Source organism: Zeus faber (assembly GCF_960531495.2).
Source record: "Zeus faber genome assembly, chromosome: 19".
Lineage (NCBI taxonomy): Eukaryota > Metazoa > Chordata > Actinopteri > Zeiformes > Zeidae > Zeus > Zeus faber.
In genome coordinates, this window is record NC_137206.1 from 18,886,862 (window position 1) to 18,910,362 (window position 23,501).

The 23,501-nt window shown below is 44.0% G+C and overlaps 1 protein-coding gene across 1 annotated transcript in view; it reads left to right on the forward strand.

Annotated features, from left to right (window-relative positions):
- The window catches only part of vipr1b (vasoactive intestinal peptide receptor 1b), a gene marked incomplete at both ends in the record, with an annotated part of 35,598 nt that extends 13,710 nt beyond the window's left edge, over nucleotides 1–21,888 (forward strand). Inside the window, 10 exons of the mRNA XM_080020366.1 lie at nucleotides 1,093–1,193; nucleotides 4,166–4,263; nucleotides 6,223–6,355; nucleotides 14,703–14,856; nucleotides 14,953–15,013; nucleotides 15,137–15,209; nucleotides 16,918–17,009; nucleotides 18,768–18,897; nucleotides 19,557–19,598; nucleotides 21,694–21,888. Of these exons, the coding sequence (XP_079876492.1) occupies nucleotides 1,093–1,193; nucleotides 4,166–4,263; nucleotides 6,223–6,355; nucleotides 14,703–14,856; nucleotides 14,953–15,013; nucleotides 15,137–15,209; nucleotides 16,918–17,009; nucleotides 18,768–18,897; nucleotides 19,557–19,598; nucleotides 21,694–21,888 (1,079 nt within the window). The remainder of the gene's footprint in view (nucleotides 1–1,092; nucleotides 1,194–4,165; nucleotides 4,264–6,222; nucleotides 6,356–14,702; nucleotides 14,857–14,952; nucleotides 15,014–15,136; nucleotides 15,210–16,917; nucleotides 17,010–18,767; nucleotides 18,898–19,556; nucleotides 19,599–21,693) is intronic.
- Between the last annotated feature and the right edge of the window lie 1,613 nt (nucleotides 21,889–23,501).

Here is a 23,501-nt window from a genome sequence, read left to right on the forward strand (position 1 = left end):
TCTGAAATAGGGTTTGAAACGCTGTTTTGGATTTTTGTCATAATCTAGCCCAGGTTTGACTACTACAAGTAGAGTTGTTTTGCACCTAGACCCGGTCTTAAATGGCCTTGATGTAGAAAATAAGAGTGAAATCAACCTGTTTTCACAAATAAAATCATTTTTTCCCAAATCTGAAATAGGGGTTTACATGCTGTTTAATATCAATGCAATAATACAAACCATTTACCATGTGTTTTTATTGACGTTCGGTTATGTCTGTCAGAGGCACATTACGTGACTGAAAGGAGGTTTTTGAAATGTTATTCAAAAATTCAAGGTCAGAAGCTGCGAATCAGCTCGTTTTAATTGATTACTGAAATAAGAAACTCTGAGTTTCCAACAATTAACACTCTGAGTGTTAATTGTTGGAGTTTACTCAATATGATTTTTTTGTCGAAAACAAATGTTTTAATTTTTCACATGAATAATTTCGACATTCAAAAATATTGGCGGTGGTTGAAGACCACTGCTCTAGTGTTTTCGTATGGTTATTTTTTTTATTCTTGATCTTTCCTGTTGTTTTCCCTTCGAGTGGGATTCTCAATAATCCTCTATTACATTCCAGCACTAAATCAGTTGCAGTCTTAGAGGCAGGAACATTACAAACAGCCTGAAAATGTCTGCTCTGACTCCATTAGGCCGACTTGTTTTGCATTTGCAACTGAAGACAGGATAAGTCACGAGTACAGGGTCACCGTGTGTTTGTGTTGTGCTTTCTTGTGTGTTCATGATTTGTGTGGGACAGAGAGAGAGAGAGAGAGAGAGAGAAAGAGAGAGAGATAGAGAGAGAGAGAAAAGTGTAAGGCACTCATCCATGAAATAAACCTGTTGGTGTCGAAATGGGGTGAGCTGGAGAGAAAGCGAGGTAGGGCGAAATTGAATGGACCGCGGGCCGAATATTGTCCCAATAAAGCAAAATATTTGATTATCCCTTGACCCCCGTCTACCAAACAGCCATTCTGCTGGTGCTGCGGTGCGTCGGTGGTGTCATCTCATGTGTAACCGTTGAAAGTGAACTTTCAAAGGCTGCAAAATGTGTTTTCTTCTCCACAGGCAACCTCTCCAAAACATGCACGGAGGACGGCTGGACGGAGATGCATGCCATCGACGTGGCTCTGGCCTGTGGCTACAATCTCAACAACACGGGTGATGAGGTGAGCGCCCCCCATGTTTTGAAGCAAACCCATCCCGTTGGGAGTGCAGTCGGCGGAGCGGCGGCGAGCCTTCGTAGGAAGTTATCTCCGAGCAGAGCGGAAGGACGTCGGAACAGGGAAATTTATTTTGTGTCTCATCCGTGTTTGTGTGTGTGTGTGTGTGTGTGTAAGGGGGGGGGGGTCTCATCCTGTTGCCACTTTCAAAGACCCCGTTGTTTCCCTGCATCTCTCGACTCTCGGTCTTTGTCTGTCCTCCATGCTATCTCTTAGCGTTACTCCTGACTTATTCAATGACCTACAAGTCGCTCCGCTGCAAGAATCAAGAATAAAGAGCTGTGTTCTCTTTTACAATGTGGATATATATGTGTTTCTCAAGTGACTTCATTGGTTATTTAGAGAGATAGACAGACAGACAGACAGACAGACAGACAGATAGACAGATAGATTGATAGATAGATAGATAGATAGATAGATAGATAGATAGATAGATAGATAGATAGATTGATAGATAGATAGATAGATAGATAGATAGATAGATAGATAGGTAAGTAGATAGATAGATAGATAGATAGATAGATAGATAGATAGATAGATAGATAGATAGATAGATAGATAGATAGATAGATAGATAGATAGATAGATAGATAGATAGATAGATAGATAGATAGATAGATAGATAGATAGATAGATAGATAGATAGATAGATAGATAGATAGGTAAGTAGATAGATACAGTAGATAGATAGATGGATATATAGCACTGACGGTTATGCTATTGTTAGACTATTGTCTTGATTTGGAAAGAAAAAAACTCGTTTCTCAATAAGTAACTTTTATTTGAATATTAAAAATTATAAATAATAACAACAATATGAGAATATTTAAACAACACACTGAAACAGTTAAGAGCTTGAGCAAAAAAAGACTTTAGAATAATAAACATTAAGTTTCTTATGAGACTACTGTTAAGTTACTCACCAAAATAAGCGCAGGAAAATGGATGACATTTTAGCCAGAGGGGAACGCTGGTAGTAAAAGGCAAATTACTACCTGCAGCTTCACAGCTCCGATCAGAGCAATCTTTTCTCCAAACAAGGCAAATAAAAACTCTTGATGTTTTTCCTGCTGCCGCTCTGCTGTGGAGTGATCGAAAAATCCCGCCCATGCTCTCATGACCCGGTGGCAAACGCCCTGCGGCCGGCACGGTCCACTAGCCGATGGTTGGGGACCTCTACACTAGGGGACATTCCATCGGTGATGGTGGGGTTTATTTCCCACTTTCATCGCGACATCTGTGGAATTACCGGACATTCTGGTCAAAGGCGCACTCTCCCTTGTACACACAGTGAAACGCCGGAGGAGAGCAAAACATCATTGTCATTCTTTATGTCATATTCAAATTCTATTTGAATTTGGTTCCTGCAGCCCTAGTGCCAGGTGGGCGGGTGCGGTGTGCATTGAGGGATGCGGCGAAGCGGACCCCTCTGCAGCTCGCCTAACTCCGAGCCAAACTTCACGAAAGTGGGTTCAGAGCAGGGCGAGCCGCAGTCGACATCCCCCAGCGCACGCTGCATTTGTTTACCGGCGGATCCTGGTTGCCCCAATATGGCGACAATGTCGGACAACATCGCCCACAAAGACACGGGGAGAATGGCGAACCTGATTGTGATTTCGAAGTTCAAAATCGAACGCTCATTTGGATCGATTTTCTATTTCGAATTGGAATTGTGACACCCCTAGTACATAGGGATTTAAAAAAAAGAGGATAAACCAGGCAAATTTCTAATTTCCTAAATTTCTGATGAGACCGTAGAGATACACAAAAGCGTTTAAAATGAGAATATAATGTCATACACATTTGCTGCTATTGAGTTTGATTTAGCAGTATTCAATATAGAGAACATTCTGAACGATCAAATAACACTGATCCTTGGACTTGTTTGTCCCTTGACTCAAAAAAAATGCATTTGCTGAGGCACAACATATCGATTTTCATCTACGAGGCCAGGTTGGTCAATGAGACTGCCTTCTTCTTCATCCTTTCCAAACATTATGAGTCGGCGGAACTTGGTCATTTTCGTAATTTTTGTCTTCTGGGAGAGTAAACGCATTCGTTTCTTGGGTCCATATTTAGCCTCGTTTTTCTCCTCATTTTGCCATGTTTAGCCTCCATTCGTCTCGCCCCTCTCTCTTTGAGCTCCGTTATGATGCATACTGTATGAGAGGCCCTCGTCCCGCTGGCCGCTGACAAGGGTTTGAGCGGCCGTGGAGCGAGCGTGCGCTACGGGGCGGTGAAATGCTCTCTCAGCGGGTGCTTTCTCTGCTCCCTGAGTCGCCCTGGCGTCCTCATTAGTATTCCACATGGCGAGGAGGAGGGGAGCCTAAAAGGAATTTGATGTCCGTCTCTCTGCATTCTTGATTCCTCCCTCCGTCACAGGCTTTTAACCTTAAAACGCTCTCAATGTTGGTATGGAGTTTTCACCTCCTTGCTTTCAAACCATCTAATTGTTTCCTGTGTTGGTTTTTCATACAAGATACACTGTGCAGGCCGCATGGTTCTTGTTGTGTAAACTTGTTCCCCGCTACACGAAAAGATATATTATATTATGATTCTTTGGCTCTTGGACAAACACCTCCGTGCGCTTAAACACCCGCCTCATAAATTAAGTGCAGCGCAGCAGTTAACTCCCATTGCGATGACATTTCCTTTTTTGTCGGGGGCGTTTTATGTTTTATAAAGATGCTCGGTCGCAGGGACGTTCTGTTGAGTTCAAGAAGCAAGGCGGTTCAGGACTTCTGAAATCCCCCTGATGAGATTGCATAATTAATTATGGCGCACAATTAATTACAATTACAAGTGCCCTGTCAATATACAGTTTGTCATGTAGAATAATTTGGTTTGATTTTTAAGCCCTCTAATAATTTGTTTTCTCGATTTTTTTTAATGCCTTTTTTTTGTTGTCTTTTCAGCAGGGGAAGTTCTTTTATCAAGTGAAGATTGGTTACACCATCGGACACAGCGTCTCCCTCATCTCCCTCATCACCGCCATCGTCATCCTCTGCGTCTTCAGGTGAAATAAACAGAATACTGCTCATGCGGAATGAAGGACATGAGTCATCCCTTTACAGACGTCTGATATCCATAAAATGAAGAAATAATATGCAGCGGAGAAATAACACAAGCACTGCTACCACTACTAATACTACTACCAATAATAATAGTCACTAAGTTGATTAGTACCAAATAATGATACTGAAATTGGGTTCCGAATGTCTCTAAAACGGAAAAAAAAGAGGCTGACTGCAAGCTCTGACTCCTACAAAAGCTGTGGCGAAAACAGATTTCCCAGGCCACATTCATATGTATACCCTTAAATCCCCCGGCGACAAAAAGAGATAAGCCTCTTTATGACTCCTCTTTGAGGTTTAATATTAATACATATTTATTTTTCTGAAATTCCAGAATTTGCACCTCAACTCCCACGGTAGATAAGTACATATAATTAAATTACGATCCGACCTCATTTGACAGTTTTGCGATGAGGCCGCTAAACGCCCTTGTGGGAATTTAAAGAGCCGCCGCATGTTGCCGTTACGAGGAGGAAGTCCAAATCATTCGAACTGAGTCATCTCTGACTGATGCGGTGTGACTCAGAAGCAGCAAAACGAAGGCGTGGGCCTAATTGTAGAAGGAAAAGGAGAAGAGGGGGACACGTGGAAAAAGCACTCTAGCGGAGTTGTCAATCAAAGCTAAGTGTTTCCGTGTTCCGGTTCCTCGATGGCACCTTCACCATCTGAGGGCGGCAGCTCGTAACGGTGGGAAGCCGGGGGAAGGCCTGGACGGGGGGGCCGATGTATCCGGGCCCTGACAAGTCGAGGGATTGATTCCCTCAAAGAGAACCGGGAACTAATATCAAGGATGGCTGGCTTCGGATCACCGGCAGCCTTTTCCCGCTCTTAGGTCCCCGCGAGGCGTGTTGTTACAGAGGGCTGAGTCCAAACTTACTCCAAAGGGTCGAGTTTTAAATCCTTTTTAAAAAAACGTTTATTCTTTAAAAAATTTATTCTCATCCGTCTGCCATCTGAAAGGCTTTTTAACCTTTTGACTGAAGAGTGCCATGGACTTTTGCCCTTTTTTCTATAATACCGTGTCCTTTAGATTCCGCGAACCTTTTGGATGCAGCTCGTCCAAATAGCAATGGAAGTCAGACCGACATGTCGTCCCACATTTCAAAGTCTCGACATCGACGGTATTTCATCACTTAGAAATTGTCGCTTGTCCAAGCGTGTCCCCGCTCAGACACTGAGAGCGAGCGTGTGCCCAACCTGCCATCTAGTAATTACACTGATGCCTGGGAACGCTCTGCTGCCATCCTCAATCCATTCAAACTCCGTATTTAGGATTCAGAAATCTTTGCGCAATCAAAGTTGTGTTGTTCTTTTTTGATCAACTATACGTTTGCTCCACAACTTGTACTGTTATTGGACACATTTAGAGCAGTGGGAGGTTCACTGTGGGAGCTTTAAAAAAAAAAAAAAAAAGAATTTATTCCAGGCTTATTACAACCACTTTACTGCCTTATTACAGCCATGTGTCAATCACTGATATCCGTTAATTTGTCTCCGTTCTACCCCCCCACATATTTAATCTTCAAAGATATTAAGGAAGTCAAAGATCAACTGAGCTCATTAATTTGTCAGAATTTCAAAAAGTTGCTTGTTTGACCTTTTATGTTTTTTCTTTTCCTCGTATATCTGAAAGAAAGTGTAGAAGTGTTTTGGTTGTCGTCGAAAGTCGATCCATCCAAACAATGACAAAGGAACGGGAGCTTAATTAAGGGTCAATTTACTCTCTGTGACATGTTTTTACTCATTAACCGCCAAGGCGTTAGATAATAAGCATGAGGCACTATTATCGTGTGTGTGTGTGTGTGTGTGTGTGTGCGTGCGTGCGTGCGTGCGTGCGTGCAAGTGACAGATGCGTGTGCTTTGTGTCTCCGTCTCCCTTCCCGCTGTCTCCATCGCCCCAGGAAGCTGCACTGCACGAGGAACTACATCCACATGCATCTCTTTGTGTCGTTCATCCTGAAAGCCATCTCCGTGTTCATCAAGGACGTGGTCCTCTACGAGGTCGGAGAGGTGGACAACTGCTCCCCGGGATCTGTGAGTCACAAAAAAAAGTCGGGTGTGAATTGTTGTCATCATGGAAACGGGATAGGAAATGGATTGATGGTGCAAGACTGGTACCTAAAATGAGGATAAACACTAGGGGTGGGATGGTACACTTAACATAGACGCAATGTGCCATAGAGTCACAATGCGTAATGGTTTCCTAAGAGTTTTATAGAGTTTTATAACTTTTCTCATTTTAAACCTATTATGTATATCGGTATTAACTGGATCCGCAGAGAGATCCGCTGTGTCATCTGATGTGTTAGAACCGGAAATCCAGGTGCACCGTGTAATTTTTCTAGTCGCCTAACCATTCGTCTAATTGCGGTATTATCTTGATGACTTGTGGCTGCTCTGTAGTTGCCTCGCTGAAACTTCTGCTCCATCTTATTTTTGCACTGGGTTTTAGCCTGGCTGATGGCCCGTCCCACCGTTTCTGTTGACCTGACCCAGGGTTTGTCACTATAGTGGGACTGTAGTGATCTGCTTAGTAGAGATTACAGAATCAACACAGAATGTCAGGGTCGCAGGTTTTGTTCCGGATTATCACTGTGTTGCACCAGCTCTTATTGATGTAGATACACACTCCACCAAGAAGCCACCAATAGCCAACTCATTATTACTCACTGCGTCATCCAGTAAATGCCAGCGTGGATCCTTCTCCATGAGAATTTGTGAGTATCGCTGATGGACGCAGTGTCTCCGCCAGTATATTCCACACAGGGTCAGTAGCACCCGCTGAGGGACGCAGATCAAGCGGGAACTCCCGAGGCAACGGCGAAATGTTACCGGGGTGGAGAGGCTGATTGGATCGCCAACCGAACAGAGCGGCGGTTCCCACAGCCAGAAGGAACAGCAGTGACACGGCAAACTTGCGGAGATCGGATAGTTCTAGGGGAGGTCAAAATGCCGTATTGTCAATGACTGTGTCAAAGAGGTCAACTCTCAAATATAACATGGTGCACGTTGCCAAACACTTAAAAACACGAGCACAGACGGCCCAAGGTGCGCCGCAAGAGCAGCACCCCCTGGATGGATGGATGGATTAATACATAGATATAAAACTTTTCTCAATGGGTGATAGTTTAACTGGATTCCTCCAAGCCCAACATGCATAATGATGCATTATTTTACATGTATGATCTTTCATGACATAAATAAATAGGTTTCCTAAAAAAAATTGGCTCCGCCCAAATCCCCATTTAACTCCTGCTTACAATTACAGCGAAAAGGGAACAGCAGAACAGGTGAAAGAAAGGAGAAAGTATCTGGATACATTGCTCAGTAACTTAAATAAATGTACGATTTGTTTTTAAGTTATACAGTATTTCCACCATTTTAAGTTAAACTTTTCAATGTCTACTCTAGTGTTTCCCGCGTCCCGTTTTGTAACAATGAATCAGTCAACCATCAATGAAAGAATCAGAAGAAAGACGTGGCTTCACAAAGGTTCATGGTTCTGAGATTTCCTGCGACCCCCAGCAGGTAGTCCTAGAGAGTCCCGTCGTACCCTGCTGACCCTCATCCAGCCCCCGGCTGTGTCAGCTGGCGGCCTTTCATGCCTCCTGCGCTGTCGCTAGGTTTCCATGGTCTTTTTCAAAAGTGTTGAACAATGACAAAATAAACATGGACCACAGAGCCTAGTTTGGATTGGAGCTCCTCTCGGGCCTCGCGCAGTGCTTTTGTCGTTGTGTTTGCCGGTGGGGCGGGGTCCACCTTTCCCCATCAAAAAATCTCCCCACCCCCACCTCCCCACTAAGTGATCCAGAAGAAAAGCCCCAAATCGATTCAAAGAAGACATACTTTCAAGAAAGTGACCGTCAAATGGAAGTTGCCGTTTCAAATGGAATTCCGGGACTAGTAATGTCATCGACCCAACGCAGACGATCTCATGGATTTCAATGGAGTCCAACCAAGATTCATCACATTGAGTCTCGTGATAATATAAAAACTCTTATAAAATGTACTCAAATATACTGTATCCCAAAAAAATTAAAATTAAAATGAGTCAACCTCAACTCACAATTTCCAACAACAAAAGTGAAACGTTTTGTGACCTTCTGTGTCTTTTCGCTACGTCTCTATATCTCTATCTGTCTCATAATCACCTCAAACTCTAACCTCCTCATCTGATCGTTCACAGTAAAACACCGACGGTCAACAGTGAAGCAACACACGCCCAAGCTGCTCTCAGGCGGAGATGAAAAAAGCAGAAATGTATATCACATGACGTGTGCACGCTGATTTACATGTAGGGGCGCCGGGTGTTTTGGTTTCCTCCATTTATTGGCGTGTTTCCTCACGGGCTGCAGAGCTTTAATGGAGCCACTGTGTTGACGCGACGCAGCTGCTGCTCTGAGTGGAGGATCAGGAAGACCTCTGCACTGACGCCTTCCATACCTCAACAAGTGCATTTTGAGTGTGTGTGTGTGTGTGTGTGTGTGTGTGTGTGTGTGTGTGTGTTTGCATGCGTGCGTGCGTGTGTGTGTTTGAATCAACATTTGCGTCACCGCCGTCGTCTCGCTTTTTTTCTAGGTAAGGCTCCAGCCATTAACGATGATCTTCAAACCCAAACTAGACGCCCGCCGAAACAACACAGCGACAGCGGCATCGAAATTGTTCGGCATTATGAAGTAATGTCATCCAACTCCCGCCAGATCAGTTTGAATAACAAAAAATGAACTGCACTAAAAAGAACTACTTTCATTAATGTTTTCCCACCAACCAAAAGTTTGTCTAATAAATGGTGGAAATCAATACATTTTAGGTGCTTTACAAAGTATCTGGGCGCTTTCACATCCTCATTAAGGCCAATAATATGCTACTGTTCTGCTGTTCCCGTTCCACTGAATTATAAGCCAGGATTGAACAGGGATTTGGGATGTTGGTGGACACATTTTTAACCAACCTGTTAAATTGGTGAAAGTTCAAACAAAGTTCAAATCTCCTTGTATCATAATGCATACATGATGCATTTTGAATTTCCATCTATCTATCTATAATGCAATATATATATAGTCCAGTTATTACAGTTGTAGTCGCACAACAAAATATTTGGTTTTTGAAAACTATAGCTTTAGCACAGTACAGCTACTCTATTTCTTTCTATCTATCAAGTACCGTAGATGGTACCGTAATTACACTAGTAGCCGCACAATAAATATTAAACAGTGGCTTGTGGAACTTCGTTTTCAGAAACTTCTAATCTATCTATACATTTGGTCCCCTCGTCTCTCTCTCTCTCTCTCTCTCGCTCTCTCTCGTTCTCTGTTCTGTGCCTCAGAGTCAGACATACAACAGTTATTTGAATTCCCCACCGTCCTGTACTTGTTCGCATCCAATCAACAGGTGCTTCTAAACCGTTGTGAAGCAGGTGTGTGACCCACCTTTTCGCAAGCCGAGGCTCTGAATCGCTGGCGCTTCCCAGCGAGAACCACAGCTCTCTTACAGGGGTTCAGACATTACAGCTGCATTAATATTTCATATTTTAAACCTTCAGACTCATTCATAATTCATGGCCTTGGAAGTCGCGGCAGGAGCCGTGGCATTTTCTGCTTTGCGTCACATTTGTCAGCGCTGGTATGTGTAGGTTCTTGTTTGTTTGTTTGTTTTTTTGTTTGTTTGTTTGTTTGTTTTTCTGATTGTTTTCGGAGAGGGGTCGGTTTCTGCTCCGACGATCACGGCTTCAGATGTGTCTCTTTGCAGCCGCCTCTCCTTTCTTCTCCCTCCCGCTGGCCCACTCTTATTTGTTTCTTTATCATCCTTATTCTTTATATCATCATCATTTTCTAAAAAATGTGTTTTTGTTTTTTTTTTGGTTTTTATTTACTCTGTTACCGTTCTCCTCCCTAGATATTGTGCTCGGGCCATTCCAGCTCGCGCCCGGCCCCGCTTCACCCTCTAATCCATTCAGCGGAGTGCATTCATTCCTCTATGGAGTTGCGAGCAAATGGGCACAATGCGGCGAGCTTTTTTTAAACCTTGAAATGCCATCCCGATAGGTTGTCAGGGCCGGGGCCTCTCAAAACACTGTGCCCTGCCGAGAGTGCATTTTCCCTCTGACCCGCGCTATCAATCTGTATTTCAACAAATTCGGGGGAAGGGCGTAAAAGAGATGCGTGCCATGAATCTGCCCAGAAGCATCCTCGCCATTAGGAAAATGAGCCTTTTTTTATGGAGCCGCACGCTACAAGGTCAATAACAGCCTCTCAGCTCGGCTCTGTGGGAGGGAAGCCAGTTTTCGGTCAGATTTTGTTCCTGCTTGAATTCCCCCTCATGGTGGTGTGTTTGAATGGAGCTGTTTGTCTTTTCCCATGTGGAAGTGGAGTTTCTGGTTTTCGATATAGTTCTTAAAGTTACATTAATTATTCATTCATTGTGTTGATTATTAATTTATAACAGACGTTCTCACTGGGGTCACTCGGTGTGCACATGGGGTCGCGGGGCACATGCGATTATTCAGATTCACGTGAAATGGGAAATATCCAGTAATGGCCAGTAAGAGAGATTCTCTGTGAGTTGCTTAATCATATGCTTAAAGGTGAATTATGATGCATGATAGTTGTGGTGCTTGCTCCAGGGGTGGAAAATCTATGTTCAGAAAGTTAAAATTCCACTCCAGGAATTTGAGTCAATCATTTTAGTTTGATTATTAGCAGAAACTCACCAAAAGATATACGTTTTAGAAAATTTTTTTTTTTTTTTTTTTTTTAAGTTCAGCCAATGTCTCCAATCCTATGATCTTTTTATTTATTATATTTTATCATGACGTTTTCACTGTAATGAGTGAAACCAGCTGGATTAGTAAACAGCTAAAAAACAAGATTGTGGGTTGGGAACATTGAGAACCGCTGCATTATACAGTGATCAGCCACAACATTAAAACCACTGACAGGTGAAGTAAATAACATTGTTCATCTCATTTCAATGGCACCTGTCAAGGCGCGGGATATATTAGACAGCAAGTGAACAGTCACTTCTTGAAGTTGATGTGTTGGAAGCAGGATTGGGCAAGTGTAAGGACCTGAGCGATGCTCTGACCCAGACAGACGACTGGGTCAGAGCATCTCCAATACGACAGGTCTTGTGGGGTGTTCCTGGTATGCAGTGGTTAGTACCTCCTGTAGCACAAATTGCTTAAAAAGTTAATGCTGCTATGATAGAAAGGTGTCAGAACACACAGTGCATCACAGCTTGCTGTGTATGAGGCTGTGTAGCCGCAGACCGGTCAGAGTGTCCATGCTGATCCCTGTCCACCACTAAAGCCCCTACAATGGACACGTGAGCGTCAGAACTGGACCATGGAGCAATGGAAGAAGGTGGCCTGGTCTGATGAATCATGTTTTCTTCTACATCATGTGGATGGCCAGGTGTGTGTGCATCGTTTACCTGGTAAAGAGATGGCACCAGGATGCATTATGGGAAGAAGGCAAGGTGGCGGAAGCAGTGTGCTGCTCTGGGTAATGTTCTGCAGGGAAACCTTGGATCCTGGCATTCATGTTCAAGTTCAAGTTTAAATGATTATTTGTCACATATGTACATACGGTCATACATATATGCAGTGAAATTTCATGACACCTGGTGATTACGCACAATAAGCTCTATAAGCTCTAAAAAATACCAAAATGTGCGTAATCGACACAAGGTGCTCGTGTGGATGTTACTTTGACACGTACCATCTACCTAAACATTGTTTCAGACCAAGTACACCTCTTCATGGCAACGGTATTCTCTGGTGGCAGTGGTCTCTTTCAGCAGGATAATGTGCCCTGCCACACTGCAAAAATTGTTCAGGAATGGTTTGAGGAACATGACAGAGAGTTCAAGGTGTTGACTTGGCCTCCAAATTCCCCAGATCTCAATCCGATCGAGCATCTGCGGGATGTGCTGGAACAACAAGCTCCATTCATGGGGGCCCCACCTCACAACTTCCAGGACTTAAAAGATCTGCTGCTAACGTCTTGGTGTTGTATTTCGTTGCTGTACCCATAACCATTCTGACCAATCATTTTTGCATTGGTACAGTAAACTTGGATTACTTCTATTTCGATAACTTAAGTTTTCCAGTGATACAGAGGTCTGTGCTCCTTTGATCTGGACACAATGATACAGTGCAGAGTGTCACTGCGGCACGCTTGTTCTTTTCTCCAAGAAAATACGAAACAGAATCTCCTCACACAAAAACTGACGATTGAGTTTTATTCTACAGCAAATACAAAAGGACACAGGGGAAATACATAGGTACGTAGGCTCTCTGTGTACTTCTGTATTTCCTAGACCAACTGAGCAAACGTCCCTGGAAGCAGAGACAATTTCCGTTGAAAGTCATCAAGCCTGTGCCGTGCTAGCGGCAATTTCCTAATTTCTCTTGTTGAAAAGAGATGGAGACTGCAGGTGGCCACCTGCCAGAAGATGTGTGTTTCTCTTCCATGCACAGTTTCTGGTGCATGTACAGTAATGCATATGCATAAAGGTGTTGATCTTAAGTGTGAGCAATGCAGGAAATTACATTTGTTTTGGACATAAACAAGGACAATGATAATAGTTATATCCGTTATCATTATTCTATGATGTGAGATTGATGAATACATGCATAGATTAATACATATATAGATAGATAGATGGATAGATAGATAGATAGATTAGATGATGAATGAAGAATGCACAATAAACCTCCACAAAGAGCGAAAATTGTGCAAGTTATAATGTCAGGCGACATCCTCATGATCTAAGACACATTCGAAAAACAATTTCAAGGTTGAGTCACTTAGTTTGGAAGGAGCCTACGTCTGAGAATCATCGAACACGCTTTATAATAACCAAGTCTCATCTGACTTGAATAAACCGCCTCCCTCCTCTTAGTGGGGTTACGACTCTGTTATTCCTATCTGAAACGATTTGCCCATCGCCAGCGCTGACTCACCCAGGGCTTAGAGGCGGATTTGGCTTTATTAAAACCCGCATCGCACCGCGGGCATCGCAAACATCTACCGGCACACGAGCCTGAGGCATCGCCGAGCTCCCGAGGAAAACTGTGGAGGTAGAACGTGGCTCCCGCGTGCGATAAACAGACGCATAATGATTGGATTTTAAATCAAACGGGATTTAGAATCGATTGAAAATCCAGAAGCCATCTGCAAGTGTGTGTGTGTGTGTGTGTGCGTGCGTGCGTGCGTGCGTGCGTGCGTGCGTGCGTGCGTGCGTGTGTGTGTGTGTGTGTATAAAAGCGGAGTATTTTGTTGCTGTTTGTGATGTCATCCTGCTTTGTTCGGCTCATTATCCGAGAGTCAGTCATGATCTTCCGCAGTTGTTGGGGTCGTTTCCCCTTCGCTGCTCTGAATGCTCCGTCGCTTGCCTCCGCCACAATGCAAAACTTAATTATTATTGTTTGTTTACAATGGTCAATGCTGCTTTTCTAATTGGCGCTGTGGCACTGCTCTCTGCTTGGTAATTAGAGCCGTGTGTGATACCATTTTGTTATGATGCAGGAGAGATGATTGAATATATTAATATATTCTGTGATACTATTATACAGTACAGTCAGATATACTTTAGTAAGTTAAGTTGTTAAGTTATTGCCTTAGGTGAATCAGTATAGTTTAAGATATAATACACTTGAACACTACAGTATTATAATGTAGTGTTGCATTACAGTAATACAATGCTATAACAAACTACCTCTATCCTTACTACGTTTCGCGTCCACAAATGAAATGCTGTTATTTTGAGAATCTATATGATATTGGAGACAGAAAATATTGATTTCAATGAGAATTGTGATTATTTTGGTACAACCCTACATAAAGTATACCTACATGCACACTTACTGTATTATTGGTTCTCACTGCATATATTAGTATGTGCCGGGTCTCGCTATGAGTTTACTCATCACAAATAGCCACGGGTTTATATTTAATGTCATATTTAGTATATTATCTTCTTATTTCATACCATGATATTCTATACTTGTCTACATTTCTTGCACACTACACGATGACATGCGGTGGCAACGGCCAGATCTCCCTTCTGGGACCGATGACAGCATGCTGACAGCACAGGTTAAAAAAATAAAAAATAAAAAATTCAGTAGCAATTAAATAAAAAAGATGAAGGTGTACCGCTGAAGTGCAATAAAACGATCTGGATGTGAAGGGTCATTTTGATAAATAATAATAATAAATCGGGTCAACACACTCCAAATAATCAACGCTCCGGTCACTGTCCTAACTTCTGTAACTGTTGCACAGGACTCGGCCACGACAGGGGCGAAACCCCGTCTGGGTTTATCAAGAAGTATCTTTCGATCGAACTTTGGTGTTTGTTGTGTGTGCTCCGTCAGGCAGGCTGCAAGGCGGCGATGGTGTTCTTCCAGTATTGCATCGTGGCCAGCTTCTTCTGGCTGCTGGTGGAGGGCTTCTACCTCCACGCCCTCCTGGCCGTCTCCTTCTTCTCCGAGAGGAAGTACTTTTGGGCGTACATTCTGATCGGCTGGGGTGAGTCCCGAGTTCCCCCCCAGTGCTGCTTTGAGAGTCCCAGACCCCTGTCCCAGTAGATTGTATCAACCCCATGTTTGTTTGGTCTCCCCTCAGGAGGTCCAACAATCTTCATCACGGCTTGGAGCTTTGCCAAAGCCTACTATAATGACGTGGGGTAAGAAAAATTGAAAGTGCATTATACACCAGGATCGCTCCCGGGGACGCTTGTAATGCTGCACCGCGCATTAAAATGACGTCGACATCAAACATTTTGTTTTTTTGTTTTTTCCCTGCAAAGGTGCTGGCATCTCATTGAGAACACTGACGTATTCTGGTGGATCATTAAAACACCCATATTGGCATCAATTTTGGTAAGTTCCCTCCAGCCTAATGCACTTTCTAATATTCAAATTTTACAAATGTTTTAAACATTTGTGAATGGAAGCATACAGTAAATCCTTGGCAGTCCAAACTATAAAGCTTTTATCGCGGTTTATCTCGTCATTATTACTAATTGTCGACTGATTGCCTTTGAAAGTGTAAAACCATTTCGCCATCATTATTCAGCGTTATTCATTTATCATCAGCCCGCCGCAAACAGCGTTGGCTTTTCGCCAATTTAGTTTCTGACAGAAAACTCATGTAAGAAATGTTTTTATTATTCCAGTGCATGCGTTGTTTGAGTTTGGCGTCCGGGCTCTGCTTCTCAAGCCCGCGTGGTTTGAGAAACCATACCGTCGGCATCTACATAGGGAGCCTTGAAATATGAGAATGATGAGCTGGAGTCCCCCCCAAAATTGGGCTCCTGCGGACATTCGTCAGATCGACCGGTTCTCCCAGTTGGTTTTTCGCCCCTCAAATGAGAGATGCTTCTGTGACCCCGACCGCGTCGCTGACCAACACGGCGGCGCCGAGCAAGGTGGGCTGGGTCGGCGAGAGTCGGCTCCTTCCACCGGCCGCTCCATTGGGGCCGGGGAAGTACGAGTCACCTGCCAGGACTGCGCCGCAGCTCCGCGGTTCCATTCCATTTGTGGGAAGGGCTTTTCGAACCTCCTCGCATTCATTCCGATGACGATACAACCCAAAAAATGTCAGAATGACCAGCGAAGCTTCAAGGGAGACAGGAAGGAGAGAGGAAGGGTTCATAATCACAATCATTTTGTGTCTGTGATTGGCAGGATGGTAGGTTATCTGGAGCTGTGGAGAACTTTGCAGGACAGATATTTTAGATGGAATCGCAAAGGAATATGAGAAATTTGTTAAAGGTTGTGCAAAATTTTTGTGTGTGTGTGTGGGGGGGGGGGGGGGTGGCCCAGTGATTTGATTTGACTTGACACACATACCTCACACTGCAGTGTGCATGTGTCTGTGGAGGAAAGTGGAAAAATATCAAACTTGAGGCTTCCGTCGCAGAAACGGAGCGATTAAAAAAAATAAAAAAAATAAAAGGGTGAAATTGCAGAGTTAAGTGGTTGGAGGAGTTCAATGAGCGTGACTGGCGTGGATGAGGAAAAGTAAAAAGTCTGATAAAGGAATCGTGGAGGCCTGTGGGGGGGGGGGGATTTAAATAAATCTCATCCCGCCCCCAACGTTTCTTCTGTGCGGCCTTGCAGGAAGTCCTTGACCGGACGTCCTTGAGGACGTTATCGATGTCTCTTTTGTCCTTCCGCACTCCGCTTCGGTTTCCTCGCTTTGCTGCCTCTGCTGAAGCCTTTTAACGTGTTTTAACGACTCCAGACCGCCGGCTCGCCCTCGGATCTGTCTGCGGTGCTGCCGTGATGCTTAAAAAAATATATCTTTTTTTTTCAGATGTCATTTTAAACCTTCCTCCAGACTAATGAGAACGGTCTGAAAACACAATTATTTGTCGGATTGAATCCCAAAATATTACATGAAATGAATATCGCTGAGTATTATTTAAAACCCATTGGTAATACAATATAGAATAACACAGATATATATATATATATATGTATATATATATATATATATTTTTTTTTTTTTTTTTTTAAACACCCAAGGTGCTGTCCACTCATTGCTTTGTGTTCTTGTCTTTGCTTTGTGTTCAACTCCATACAGATGAACTTCATCCTCTTCATTTGCATCATTCGGATCCTTCGCCAGAAGATCAACTGCCCGGACATCGGGAGGAATGAGTCTAACCAGTACTCGTGAGTATGGTTCCACGCGAGGACCGAGGAAGCATTTCAAACTCTTTGGCTCGTCTCGGGCGTCCTCCGTCTGATATTTTTCATCACAGAAGTAATTTCCTATATTCTTGTGAATTTTACTATTTTTCTATTTCAACCAGTGTTTTCAACCACGCTAGTGGGTCCGGGGGTGCCGTGAAAATGTATAGAAATACACTTAAAATACATAAATAATGGTGTGGCAGTTTATCCACCACACGCCATCCATGTGGCATTTTCAGGGCCCTCTGGCACAGAGACACAGACGACGAGGGGTTGATAACACCCTTTTTTGGAGAGGAGGCTCGGTGCAATTAGCCAGGAGCAGATTGAACATGTCATGACACGGGCTCCTATCACGAGTGAGTGTGTGGATGGGGTTTTTAAACCTATGGTTAGCCGGTTAGCCCAACCAGTGAGCGTCAGGTGTGACTGCTCGAACCACCCCATCCACCACAAATGGCAACTATCCCTTGTGTTGCAAGAACAAAATAGCAAGATTGAACCGATTGACCTAATTCGAGGGTTCCAGCTAGAATAGCAGCTCAGTGTTCATCAGAACAAACTCACACCTCGCACTGAAAGTGAGAGCTGCTGTACTCGTAGTGAGGAAAGGTTCCACTCTTCTTTCGGATTCAGATTAGATTCAACTCCAAATAATCTATTTTTGTGCATTGTGACGTATAAATCAGTCAGATTCGATGTGAATTATGACTAATGCCTTTGACTCATTTTCATTTCGTCCTCAGTAATTATTTTCAGTTTGTAAGTCGAACCGTCGATTCCCGCTTGCTAGCCGGATTACTGACTTTCGAGTCGTTTAAAGGATTTGCAAATCATCTGTCAGCGGGCCGTAATTAAAAGCACAGTTCTGTGGGTTTGTGATGTTTTGTGACGTGTCTAGTGGCTAGCGGGATTGTGGTGTGCCGTGAGAATATTTTATTGTAAAAATTGTGCCGTGGCAATAAAAAAGGTTGGGAAACATAAAGTCTGTATTTGCATCCATGGGCGCTCCATGTCAGCGGGATGGATCTGATAGGCGGTGATCAGTAACCACACAGCGGCCTGAGTGTTGCCGACGGATGATCCAGATGGTTAAAGGTCCGATGGTTCTTACTTCTAAAGTACCGGTAAAACACTCTCTATTCTCTCCTCGCGCCGGGGTAAGTAAGGTTACCTCAGAAATCTTAGGAATAGTAGAAGATATCCCCAAGGCACCAGTTGGGGCCAAATTTGTATTATTGATGAGATCTCAGCGCGCTGTTGGTCCCGCGCCTCCCTGTAACCGCACTTAAGCAAAAGCTTTTTCTCCTCCGAGCGACGCCGGGATTAAGATTCCCCTCAGACCCCGAATAACAAAGTCATCACCACAGAAAATCGTATTCAGCGTCTTTTTCCGCGGCAGACTTTGTCTCGCTGTTTGGTTTCGAGCCCCTTTAAGTAGAGCTGATTTTCCGTGTGATGGAGGGCATCCCATAAGCGTCCCATGATGCTGTTGCCAATCACACTGTTGATGTTTTGTTTACTTACTCTCTGCCTCTGAGCTCAACCGTTAAAAAAAGACATTGTGGATTTATTGTGGGCTGTATAAGTTAAGTGAAGATCATTTGTTTCCAATGTGTGTGTGTGTGTGTGTGTGTGTGTGTGTGTGTGTGTGTGTGTGTGTGTGTGTGTGTGTGTGTGTGTGTGTGTGTGTGTGTGTGTGTGTGTGTGTGAATCACTTTTGCTCTCTCATTTCAGGAGATTGGCTAAATCGACTCTGCTACTGATTCCTCTGTTTGGAATCAATTTCATAGTGTTTGCATTCATCCCAGAGCAAGTGAAGACGGAGGTGCGGCTCGTCTTTGACTTGGTCTTGGGCTCATTCCAGGTGCAGTATTTACAGCGCACATTGCAATGCAACAGTGGACGATAAACATTTCACGCCCATAATGTATTACAATTATGCTTCTTTTAACGTACTTGATGCATGACGAGAAATTCTTCCACACAAGAACCACTAAATCCCAAGGTGAAAGACCATTTAAACACATTTTTCTTGACTAATTCTCATATTTGGACCGACTCCCGGTTCGGTGGTGATAACTTAGCAGCCGCTGTCAGCTCTGTACTGGAAGTGTTTCTATTTAAGACCCAGAACATGGCACGTCTCCAGGCACTCTCGCCGGCTGAGGCGCTGTTACTGTTTTAAACCGCCGTGTTATTCAGAAACCTCAGTGAGAATGTTAAAGTGGGCGACACCAGACTTCACAGACTCCCCAGACTTTTGACCGTTCCAGTGAGTTCTCCATCACCCCATTCCTCCAGACATCCCAAAGGGCACGTCACGCACGTCCTCCTTTGTTTTATGTCATAAACCTGATGATGTGCGATTGATATATATATATATATATATATATATATATATATATTTATTTATTTATTTATTTATTTATTTATTTTTTCAATCCCACACACATTTCGCTCAACTTATTACACCACAACCCAAGATGTTATTCCTCTGGTAACCTTGCCGCCCCCTCCCTGCAGGGCTTCGTGGTGGCCGTGCTCTACTGCTTCCTCAACGGAGAGGTAGGTACCACCTCGCCCCGATGTAAACACCAGGAGGATAAACGCTTCTATCAGGAGAGACGGCACGGGGCTCTGGAAGTTCTCAGGAGATTCTTGTTTGTCCGTAGCTCCTCTGGGGCGCCATGGGCATGCACAGAAATGGACACACGCTCATGCAAATGCAGGCACACACACACACACACACACACACACACACACACACACACACACACACACACACACACACACACACACACACACACACATACACACGCATACACACATACACACACACACACACACACACGCACACACATCCAGATTGGTGAATGTCAGGGGGAAGATGGTGTACATTATGAGTCACAGTTCCCCTGGTCTCGCATAGCCAGACCCTTCTCCTCACTTTGTTTTTCGCGCTGTGCCAGCCCTGGAGAAAGAGAAAGGTCAACCCACTGTCAAAAAAACGCTCTGTCTTGTTTGTATTTCTTAAACCACTCACAAACGTCTTGGGCAGTGGTAAGCCCAGGATGCAGCCACGGTGGAACCTTTGAAACGCGGGAGGCAAGCCCTGGCATTAAAATGGCTAAATCCCCGCAAAAAAGCCCACATAAAACAGGGAAAAAGACGTATGTCGATTATGTGATACGACTTTTACGAGTAAAAAAGACAAACATAATTTGATCGTCGGTGACCTAGTCTCACTTCGCTCGAACCTATCTCAGCACCTGGTTCCATAAGATTGCTGTGTTGAGCGGATAACACCTGAAGTCCCAGAGTTCCGTTCCAACCTGCAAGAGGTTCTTTTCAGCATCTGGGTTTACCCGGATCTTCACTTTCACCAATCGTCACTTGGCGGTGGTGGGGATATAAGGGTACTGTAAGGGCTGGACGATATGGCCAAAAATGTTATCACAACGTGTTTTTTTATATTGATCAAGATTCACGATTCAATGTCAATAATTATCACGATATATATATAGAATAATAATAATAATGACTCTCAATTTACAGTTTTAAGAATATTCTCCTGGCTTTAGGTTAAACACTGAATTAATAAAATAGACAAATATGTAAACTAAAAAGAGAAATAAGTGATATGTAAATATATCAGGTTACTATTATCACATTCTAAGTTCTATGTTTTTATTTTTAATATTCATTATTTAATGCTCAAATTTAGTATGGGGGGGGGGGGCGTTACACATGGTTCCACAGCTCCGATCACAGCGATTTTTTCTTTAAACAAAGTAAATAAAAACTCAAGGTGTATTTAATTTACTCCATTTCCAGCTGCCACGGAGCAGATAACCGATCGCTCCTGAAAATATCGTGCCTGCATTCTCACATATGTATTATAAACATCATCTGAGAACAGTCCCAAAAGTTGTGAAATCTGCGCTCTGTGACTATTTGCGGGGACGTTTGGAGCGGACCGAGGGACGATCTCTGACCGTGTCAGACCAGAAAATCACAGATTCTTTCATTAATCCGTCTCCTTTAGCGGGGACGGGGGCCGCGCCGTGCTCGGGTCGGGAGGAGGGAGAGTTCCAGTTCAAATTGGTGTTTGAGGCGGACCCGCCATGTCAGCTCTGGGGGGCCTCATCCCCGCTGCGCGATGCCGGGGCCGGGGAGAGAGCGGAGGAAGCAACCGGCGCTCCTGCTGTATCGTTGCCTGTTCGTGTCACATGTTCGTGTCGTGTCTTTGTAGGTGGAGAAAAACGGCCTCTGTATCGAAAATAAATCTCATCAATTTGTCATCGTTATCGTAGAAGATTTTATTGTGAAAACGGTCAAGATAGTTTTATCGCCCAGCCCTAGGTGCTGTTGTTTTTTGTTGTTTTTTTGTTCATCCATATCGACAGTTTACCGACCACAACGAGCCACGCTGCTTTATCAAACTGCCAAGAAATGCGGCTGCCTTTCTCTACTTGCGCATGCCCGATAAGCGCATTCTTGCTGGGGAAGGTGGCGGACCCCGCCACCAACAATGAAAAAACAGCGTGTAGAGGAGCACATACGTAACCCGAAATACATTGGATGGCGGTTTCTTATGAAGTGCCAGCTAAATAAAGTACCAAATGTGAGATTTATTCTCCTCCTTTCCAATGTGTGGCAGGTCCAGGGTGAGATCAAGAGGAAGTGGCGTAGGTGGCACCTGCAGCGGTACATGGGCCACGACACCAAGTACCAGCATCCCTCCATGAGCAGCAACGGCAACAACTTCAGCACCCAGATCTCCATGCTGACCAAATGCAGCCCCAAAACGCGGCGCGCGTCGTCTTCCTGCCAAGAGGACTCGTCCATTATTTGACCCGGACGCACGGCCATCGCACAGCAAGTAAAAGAGCCACGCGGTCATCGGTGGCTACATGCGTCATTGGAAAACATCGGCTTACATGTATTATATACATACATATAAGCTTTTTAAATGGAAGGAAAAAATGCGCTTGCGGGAAACTGCTGCACTGACATTGGAGTCATAAACAACAAATACACCGGGAAGCATGGCGTGGTTGAAGAGGTTTTAATCTGTTTATTACAACTGACTCCTCATCTCCATGCTTCAACCAGCCGGAGGCACTACTCAAACATATGTTGCCACCTCCTCTACCTTCTTTCCTTGTTTCCTTGTTTCCTGCACTAGCTGTGTTGCGACGGACCGTCTGATCATTTGAGAGCGTTTTTTCTGAGCCGTGCGAGGTGTCACGTACACTTCACGGCTTTTGGCTTCGGGATCCGTCGGTGGCCTGCCTTGCCAGACACGCAATTTGATTTGATTCCCAGCTGATTTAAAATCAATTCTTCTGAAACAAAGCCGTCCCAGTGCCCAGTGCTATCACACGGCCGCAAGAAAATTAAATGAATTCGTATTCCCTCTGTGTGGTGAACATCTCATGGAATGAGAGAACTGACTGAATTGCATCATGGCGATTTGGTTGAGTTCATGGTATTTAAAAAAAACAACTTTATATTAAGTTTGAGTGAGAGAAAGGAAGAGGAGGTGAAACCTTGGGGAACTTTTATTGGTCTTTTATTCTCCAGCTTTCCCTCCTGTTATGAGTGACTTCCAAATGTTTTTTGTTTTTTTTTCTTCATTTTTTTGTTTTACAATCTTTATTTCAAATATTTATAAAGGGAATTCATTTCGTAATGAATTCCCTTTATCCATGAATTCACATTTTTAATCCGCATAATATGACGCAATGCTCAGTAATTTGTGAGTTGCCGAAAGATCGGGCAGTCTTGTTCTCCGTGTCACTCTGGCGAAGGTTACCAGACAGACGGGAAACAAATGACAAAGAATTGGAATTGAATGAAAACGATGATATGAATAAAAGAATGCCTTATAATAAGAACTGAACAATGCCCCGGCTCCAGTGAAAGCTCCGTTCGGGCGTCACTCTGGATAGCAGGCGTGCGTAGTAAGCGGGTCGCGGCGAAGCACGGCGCTTATCACTTTAATAACACATTGTTAGAAATCGGACTCTTGCTTTCAGGGTTGTGTCGGGGTTTTTACGGCCTGCCCAGTCAGGAGGAGCGACAGGCGCTGGAGGTATGTAAAGCGGAGCGAGGAGACCGGCGAGGGCAGCCCTGTCGAAATAATGTCGTTGTTGCTTCTTTTCAGGGGGGTGAGACCTGGACCTCGCCGGCTCCTCCTTCCCGTTTTTTTTCTCCCGCCGCGGCACGCTTTCTCACAGTCAAATAATCCTGTGGCACCAGCATCCAGTTTGTCACTAAAAATGTCACGAAAGGTCACAAACCCATAAAACCGTGCTCATTATCATGGCCGACTGATCGATAGTGATGCAAGACTGGCAAGCGATTCGTTCGTCGTAAACAAATCTTTGAGAATCGGGAGTCACGCCGGCTAAAGAGTGGGCGAGCGAGTCGTCGACTTACAAACTGAAAAAAATAGCAACCGAG